Source organism: Nomascus leucogenys, chromosome 8 (assembly GCF_006542625.1).
Source record: "Nomascus leucogenys isolate Asia chromosome 8, Asia_NLE_v1, whole genome shotgun sequence".
NCBI lineage: Eukaryota > Metazoa > Chordata > Mammalia > Primates > Hylobatidae > Nomascus > Nomascus leucogenys.
In genome coordinates this window covers 113,354,013-113,361,832 of record NC_044388.1, presented here as the reverse complement: position 1 = coordinate 113,361,832, position 7,820 = coordinate 113,354,013, and the positions used below count along the sequence as shown (strand labels likewise).

The following is a 7,820-nucleotide window of genomic DNA, read 5'->3' as shown; positions in this document are numbered from 1 at the left end:
ACTGCAGCACCCACATGGGTTAGCTCCCAAATACTGAACAGATGGTGACTTCAGGTGTGTGAACAAACTGGGTGTGTTCGTCCAACTCCTGCTGTGAGGGCTCTTGTCTCTCTGGGGAGGAACTGTGGTTGAAGTACAGGCCACTATTTGTCAAATCCTCAGCATTTACTAATGATATGTAGGTGACTACAAGCAAAAAACATGCAGTTTTACCCCTTTTTTTGAGACGGAGTCTCACTCTGTTACCCAGGCTGGAGTGCAGTGGTGCGATCTCGACTCACTGCAAGCTCCGCCTCCGGGGTTTAAGCGATTCTCCTGCCTCAGCCTTCGGAGTAGCTGGGACTACAGGCGCACGCCACCACGCCTGGCTAATTTTTGTATTTTTATTAGAGACGGGGTTTCATCATGCTGGCCAGGCTAGTCTTGAACTCCTGATCTTGTGATCCTCCCGCCTCAGCCTCCCAACGTGCTGGGATTACAGGCGTGAGCCACCGCCCCTGGCCTTTATCCCTTCCTTTCTTCTTTTCTGATGATACAACACAACATGTCAATATATGTCAGATTGCAACAATAAATTTTCCTAGGCTGGGCGCAGTGGCTCACATCTGTAATCCCAGCATTTTGGGAGGCTGAGGCGGGCGGATCATTTGAGCCCATGGGTTCTCAGCCTGGGCAGCATACCGAGACCCCCATCTCTGTATCTTTGTTCCCTGGGTGAATAATTTGGGGGTTGAACTGACCAGTGCTGTCATCCGGCACAGTCTGCCTTGTAAATTCTTTCTCCTGCAAGCTGAGTGATGTTTGCAAGTTCCCAGAACCTTCCAACTGGGAAGATGACCTCCAAAGAGGTTCACAGTGCCAAGTCTGCATGAGAACTCGGCTTTGTCTGCACTGAAATCTGTCATGCTGCACACTTTGCCATGACCTGAGTCCAAAAAACAAACACCGTACAGCTGGCAAAGGCGTTTAATAGAAATGAGATGAGGGCACGCGGCCCCTCCCCCGCCCCGCTAGCGCAGGAAGTTCCTGGGGTACAGCTGGAAGAGCTTGCCCTCCTGTGTGGGCTCGAAGCCGTACTTTTCCAGGTTGTCAGGGTCGAAGGTACCGTCTTTGAAGTCCTTTTCGATGGCAGGCGCCACGGCTTCGCTGAAGAGCTGCGCGGCCGTCAGGGGCGTCTCCTCGCTCTCAGGGGCGCGGTAGCTCACGTAGGGCTTGAGCTTGAAGCCGGTCAGATCCGGGACGACGAACTCCGGGACCATCTCCTTGATCTGCACGAACCTCCAGCCCGAGGTGAGGAAGCCGATGCCCTTGGCGCCCCGGCCCTTGCGGCCCCTGAAGCTGCGCGGGCCCCGCTTGCTCGTCCACTTGCTCATCCGGTCCGCGCCCCGGACCAGGCAGCGCGCCGCTGCGGCCAGGACGCCCATGCCGCGCCCTGCGGGAGGAGACAGCGGGTAGTCGCGGCCCCGGGAACCCGGCCAGCCCCGTCCCTGGCCGCGCGCGGCTCCCGCTCCAATCCGACAGACTCACCTGGACCGGAGACCCCGCACGAGCTCCAAGCGGCCCCTCAACGGCTCCGGCGCCAACCCGGCCTCGACCTTGCTCCGCTTCCGACCGCTGCGTCGCAGCAAGAGCGGCTCCGATTGGCCGCAGCCGCCCAGTCCAATAGCGGCCCCAATCTGGTAGGGGGTGTGGCCGCGGGGACTTGGCCAATGCGAGGAAAGCGCGGGGCGGGAAGAGGCGGGGCTCGCAGGGCGGGGCGGGGCTGGCGGATGAGTGATCGCCCTCAGCGCTGTGGTCCCTGGCGTCCCCACTGCCCGCCACTGCCTGTGTTCGTCCGTCCGGTGGCCGGCGGTTTCCCGGGAGCCCAGTCCCCCGAGGCCGGGAGGTGGCGTCGGGAGGTCAGGGAGGACGCGGGCCCTGGACTCGAGACGGCCGCCGCACTGACGACGCGACCCGGCCTTTCTGACCCCTCCGCCGGACGCGGCTCCTCTGGGCGGAGCCGGCAATCGCGCGGGGAAAGCCCGGGACCTGCAGCCGGGAGGGCCCGGGCTGTCTGTGCTCCCCGCAGGCCAGGCAGTGGTGTGGGGGGACTCGAGCCCTCGCGGTGCCCAAATTAATCAATAATCTTGGACCCAGCACGTCCGGCTAGCGCACTGAGCCCTCCTGCCCGGTCACCCTCGCAGGCGGCCTCTCACCCCACGCGGAAGTCGCCCCCCAGCCGCACCCTCACACCCGGGATCCACCCCCTCCCCAGCTGCACTCCCTTCCCCAGTGGTACCCCCACACCCCAGATCCATCCCCTCCCCAGCTGCACCCCGTCCCCAGCGGCACCCCCACACCCCGGATCCACCCCTTCCCCAGCGGTACCCCCACTCGCCGGATCCACCCGCTCCCCAGCTGCACCCTCTCCCCAGCGGTACCCCCACTCGCCGGATCCACCCGCTCCCCAGCTGCACCCTCTCCCCAGCGGCACCCCCACACCCCAGATCCACCCCCTCCCCAGCTGCACCCTCTCCCCAGCGGCACCCCCACACCCCAGATCCACCCCCTCCCCAACTGCACCCTCTCCCCAGCGGTACCCCCAACACGCCGGATCCACCCCCTCCCCAGCTGCACCCCCCCTTCCCCAGCTGCATCCCCACACCCCGGATCCACGCCCTGCCAGCGTCACCTCCCCACCAGCCATGCTTCTCCAGAAGGCAGCGCTGCCCCACCCCCGCCGCGCTGGGTCTGGCTCCTCTTGACCTGCTTGGATCCGCCCCATCTGGCTGCTGTTCTGAGTTCTGGGACAGCCACGTGAGGGCTGTTTACAGAGGGAAGGAAGTGGCTCCTAGCAGACGACAGACGCTTCTCAAAAGTCAGCTTCTCTTCCTGGAGAACAGACTTTTTCAGCAGGATTTTCCTTTCAGTGAAACATAATTTGACTTGAAAAGGAACCCAGGGAAAAGTGTCCTGGTGTGAGTGTGAGCAGGTAGAGGGGTGCCCTTGTTTGCGTTAGGCTGTCTGCTTTTCACCCTGACTGTTTTTTCTGTTTCTAGCCATGGAGGAAGAGAAAGATGACAGCCCAGAGGTATGTAACTCAGGGGACCAGATCCCTGGATTTCCCAGTTGGGGGGTATTTCTGGACCCAGAGAAGGGTCCTCTTGGCGTCTGCTCTGCCGCACTCTTTGGCCCCGTGGCTTCTTGGTGCCTGAGGACTGTGGGAGTGGTGGTTCTGGCCCCTCTCTGCTGCCTGTCACAGCTGCCAGTGCTTGTTAGACACGCCTGTCACAGCGGACAGCCAGTGGTGACCCATGGGCATTGTTCACATCGAGGGCAGCCAGCGGTGGCCCATGGGCATTGTTCACAGGGGGGACAGCCAGCGGTGGCCCCTGGGCATTGCCTGAGGCCTTGTCTTTTCTTCCCCTAAGGTCACAATTGCTACTTCCAGTTCCTTTAGGACTTTGCCTGATGGTTTTGCTTAGAACCTTTTTCTTTCTTTCTTTCTTTCTTTTTTTTCCCAAGACGGAGTCTCACTCTGTCGCCCAGGCTGGTGTGCAGTGGTGTGATCTTGGCTGACAGCAACCTCCACCTCCTGGGTTCAAGCGATTCTCCTGCCTCAGCCTCCGGGGTAGCTGGGACTACAGGCACCACGCCCGGCTAATTTTTGTATTGTTAGTAGAGACGGGGTTTCACCATGTTGGCCAGGCTGTTCTTAAACTCTTGACCTCATGATCTGCCCACCACAGCCTCCCAAAGTGCTGGGATTACAGGCATGAGCCACTGTGCCCAGCCCTAGAATCTTTTTCTTAGTCAAACATCTATAGCCACATGGCAAAGGCCTTATTTCCTAAACCAGAAAACTGGACCCATTAAAGCAACAGTGAAAAGCTAGAAAAGGCTGAGCCACTCCACCGCAGGAGAGCGTGTGACCAGGTCACGGGCCATCACGTGATAGGCCTTCCTTGGATAATCGGTCCCAGAAGCTGTTGCTGGGCTCAGAGGGACTCACTTTGCTTCCTTAAGTGAAGGACATGGTCGTAGGTGCTTCTGTGCTCCCCACCTGGTTGAGAGTGAGCGTAGGGGCTTCCCCTGTCCTGAAGCAGAAGCTCCCAGGGCTTGTATTTGCTTCTGAACCAAGTTTGAAGGGCTCAGCTTTCTGGGCACATCCTCATTCTGTCTTGGTGCAGAATTGTGTCTTTCAATGCGTTTCTGAGTGTTGCTCTTCCAACTTCCCTGGATTTTCTTTTTTTTGAGACGGAGTCTTGCTCTGTCGCCGAGGCTGGAGTGCGGTGGCGGGATCTCAGCTCACTGCAAGCTCTGCCTCCTGGGTTCACACCATTCTCCTGCCTCAGCCTCCTGAGTAGCTGGGACTACAGGCACCCACCACCACGCCCAGCTGATTTTTGAATTTTTAGTAGAGACGGGGTTTCACCATGTTAGCCAGGATGGTCTCGATCTCCTGACCTCGTGATCCGCCCGCCTCGGCCTCCCAAAGTGCTGGGATTGCAGGCGTGAACCACTGCGCCCAGCCCTTCCCTGGATTTTCTGGCACGGATGGGAGTCCTGCTCTCTGCAGTGGGAGGCGGGCGTGGGTGCTATTTTAGGCCTTGGCTCTTGCGTAGAAACTTGCAGGCTGAACCAGTGGCTTCCCCTGCCCTGTCCGGTTCCTGGCTGCCTGGGAGGAAGGTGTGATGCCAGCTGGAATGGAGAGGGCTGCCTGTCTGGCCGGTGTCGGTCTTCTCGTTTTCTCTTTCACTTCCTGGAACCACCAGCGTCCTCTGCTGTCGCTCACTCACCATCCTGCCCTCACCCTCTCTTCCCTCCCTCCCGCGGACCTGGACTTCTGAAGTCCTCCCGCTCCAGGAGACAGCAGGACACAGAGCCTTCTTGGCCGCTGCCTCCTTGTTTGGCGTGTGAACTGGTGTTGAATGTTCTCAGCATCCAGATGGCTCATAGGGGTTTCGAGCACTGCTCCTGCTGGGGCTGAGGGGACACTGAGGGGGGGCCTTGGCCTCCCCTGTGGCCGGGCCTGCTCCCTAAGACCTGCATCCCAAGGATCGCATCACCGGCATGCGGGTGTGTTAGTGATGCCTGGGGCAGCCGCTGGCCCTGCCCCGCTGTGTCCCAGTGACCAAGGGAGCCAGGTTGCTGAGTGCTTCCTAGCAGGGGGCTCAGAAGACCCCGGCACCCCGGGCGAGATCACTTCTTCCTGAAAGTCTCCAGGGCTGCTGACTTCTCTAACTCCCAGCTCTCCTCCTGCTGCTCTGAGCAAGTTCGGGCTGGGCAGCCCATCCATGCCCACCTGACCCCATGCTCTCTGCTGCAGGCTGACTTCTGCCTGGGCACCACCCTGCACTTTTGGGGGCTGTGGTTTACGGAGGAAGGTTCACCGTCCACCATGGTAATCACCTCACGCTTCCCTGGGGCTGGACCTGGATGGGCCGTGGCCTTTTTCACCTCTCCCTGTCCCCATCCCCTGGCTCATTCCTGCCCAGCCTGTGGTTGGGGTGGGGGCAGGCTTAGGGCTAGGGTTAGGTTTGTGGCCTTGCTGATGGGCGCCGTGTCTCCACTCTCGGCCAGCTGACGGGGATTGCGGTTGGAGCCCTCCTGGCCCTGGCCTTGGTTGCTGTCCTCACCCTTTTCATGTTCAGAAGGCTTAGCCGATTTCGTGAGTATCTTGGTTCCGATTCTGGCCCAGGGGGTTGGGGGAAAGCGTGGGTGTCTTGGGATGTGTTTTGAGCCCCTGGAAGGGACCCTCAAGCCCATGGTGGCTTTGGCTAGAATCCGATGGCCCGTCTGGGCTCAGGCTGAGCACGTCAGTTCCAGGAAGCCAAGTCTGTTCAGAGCCCTTTCTGTTCTCCTCTCCTGAGCAAGGCTTCAGTGGGAAGAGGGGAGAGCCCCCATTGTTGGAGATGAGCCTGTCACTCAGGCCCTCTTCCCTCATGCTGTCTGAGTATGGCCAGTTACTGGCAGGGACGAGAGTATGACTGACTGTGCCGGACCTGCATGTCCAGGACCAAGCCTGTGCCTCGGCTCTACCTTAGGCCATCCCTTCACTCCCCTGCAGGACAAGCACAGCCCACTCCACAGTACCGGTTCCGGAAAAGAGACAAAGTGATGTTTTATGGCCGGAAGATCATGAGGAAGGTAGCTGGTGCTCGGGGCCCCAGGCTGCACATGGCTTCCTGGAGCAGGCCCCTGTGGGAGGGACCCCGCCTGCTGCAGGCTCCCCCAGGCTGGGCAGTGTTTGGCGTGCACTGTCCTCTCCCCAGCTTCCCAGCTCTGCCACCAGGCTCAGGGTTTGGGGAACATTATAAATTGTGCCGAATGGTGTCTGCTTCCTCCAGCTGAATCCAATGCGTTTTACCCAAGAATAGCCCCTCACCCTCTCAGGCCTGTACTCCCCCTGGCCTGGAGGGGCAGCTCCAGGAATGTCTGTGGTGGACAGTGGCCAGAGGGGAGGGAAGGCCTGTAGGGCCCAGCCCCACAGGGTCGGTGGGTTTCTCCTCGTGTGCAGAGACGAGAGAGTGTAGAAATAAAGACACAAGACAAAAAGATAACAGAAAAGACAGCTGGGCCCCAGGGACCATTACCACCAAGACACGGAGACTGGTAGTGGCCCGAATGCCAGGCTGCACTGATATTTATTGGATACAAGACAAAGGGGCAGGATAAGGAGAGTGAGCCATCTCCAATGATAGGTAAGGTCACGTGGGTCACATGTCCACTGGACAGGGGGCCCTTCCCTGCCTGGCAGCTGAGACAGAGAGAGAGGAGAGAGAGAGAGAGAGACAGCTTACACCATTATTTCTGCTTATCAGAGACTTTTAGTACTTTCACTAATTTTCTACTGCTATCTAGAAGGCAGAGCCAGGTGTACAGGATGGAACATGAAGGTGGACTAGGAGCGTGACCACTGAAGCACAGCATCACAGGGAGACGGTTAGGCCTCCGGATAACTGCGGGCGGGTCTGACTGGTGTCAGGCCCTCCACAAGAGGTGGAGGAGCAGAGTCTTCTCTAAACTCCCCCGGGGAAAAGGAGACTCCCTTTCCCGGTCTGCTAAGTAGCAGGTGTTTTTCCTTGGCACTGATGCTACCGCTAGACCACGGTCTGCTTGGTAACGGGTGTCTTCCCAGACGCTGGCGTTACCGCTAGACCAAGGAGCCCTCTGGTGGCCCTGTCCGGGCATAACAAGGCTCGCACTCTTGTCTTCTGGTCACTCCTCACTATGTCCCCTCAGCTCCTATCTCTGTATGGCCTGGTTTTTCCTAGGTTATGATTATAGAGCAGGGATTATTATAATATTGGAATAAAGAGTAGTTGCTACAAGCTAATGATTAATGATATTCATATATAATCATATCTAAGACCTATATGTAGTATAACTATTCTTATTTTATGTATTTTATTATACTGGAACAGCTCGTGCCCTCGGTCGCTTGCCACTCACAAAGGCCCTGTCGGCCCCAGAGTGGATGTTTATTTTAACAATAAATGAGAATGGAAAGCTGCTTTCTAGGAACATCGCTGGGGCCCGGTGGGTGCAGAGGGCCTCACGCTCTGCCAGAGGTTCCTGACTCTGGTGCCAAGCTTGGAGGTCTCTGCCAGGCTTTGGGGTGCTAGGCTGAGGACAGAGTCCATCCCCTGGGATTTGAGGGGCTGAGTTCCCTAGTTACCAGCATGTGTGCTCTAAGCTGAAAGCTGCGTGGCTCACTTTGAATGTCCGGGTGGTTCCAGAACCTAGACACACATCCCTGGGACAGGGCTCAGGGATCTGAGTTTAACAAGCCCCGATCCGGGGAATAAGCAGCCTTGGTTTAACCCTTCCTGGTCTTT

The 7,820-nt window shown here is 58.5% G+C and overlaps 2 protein-coding genes across 2 annotated transcripts in view; one reads left to right on the top strand and one right to left on the bottom strand.

Annotated features, from left to right (window-relative positions):
- Window positions 1-951: 951 nt before the first annotated feature.
- On the bottom strand, window positions 952-2,246 carry MRPL41 (mitochondrial ribosomal protein L41). Its single transcript, XM_003279815.4, has 2 exons — window positions 1,528-2,246; window positions 952-1,432 (listed from the first exon to the last, which is right to left on the bottom strand). The coding sequence occupies exon 2, from the start codon at window positions 1,422-1,424 to the stop codon at window positions 1,011-1,013; it is 414 nt and encodes a 137-aa protein (XP_003279863.1). The 5' UTR covers window positions 1,425-1,432; window positions 1,528-2,246; the 3' UTR covers window positions 952-1,010.
- Window positions 2,247-2,602: 356 nt separating this feature from the next.
- Window positions 2,603-7,820, top strand: part of PNPLA7 (patatin like phospholipase domain containing 7) — an 86,723-nt gene continuing 81,505 nt past the window's right edge. The window contains exons 1-4 of the mRNA XM_030818320.1: window positions 2,603-3,070; window positions 5,309-5,383; window positions 5,563-5,650; window positions 6,050-6,129. Of these exons, the coding sequence (XP_030674180.1) occupies window positions 3,041-3,070; window positions 5,309-5,383; window positions 5,563-5,650; window positions 6,050-6,129 (273 nt within the window). The 5' untranslated portion in view covers window positions 2,603-3,040. The remainder of the gene's footprint in view (window positions 3,071-5,308; window positions 5,384-5,562; window positions 5,651-6,049; window positions 6,130-7,820) is intronic.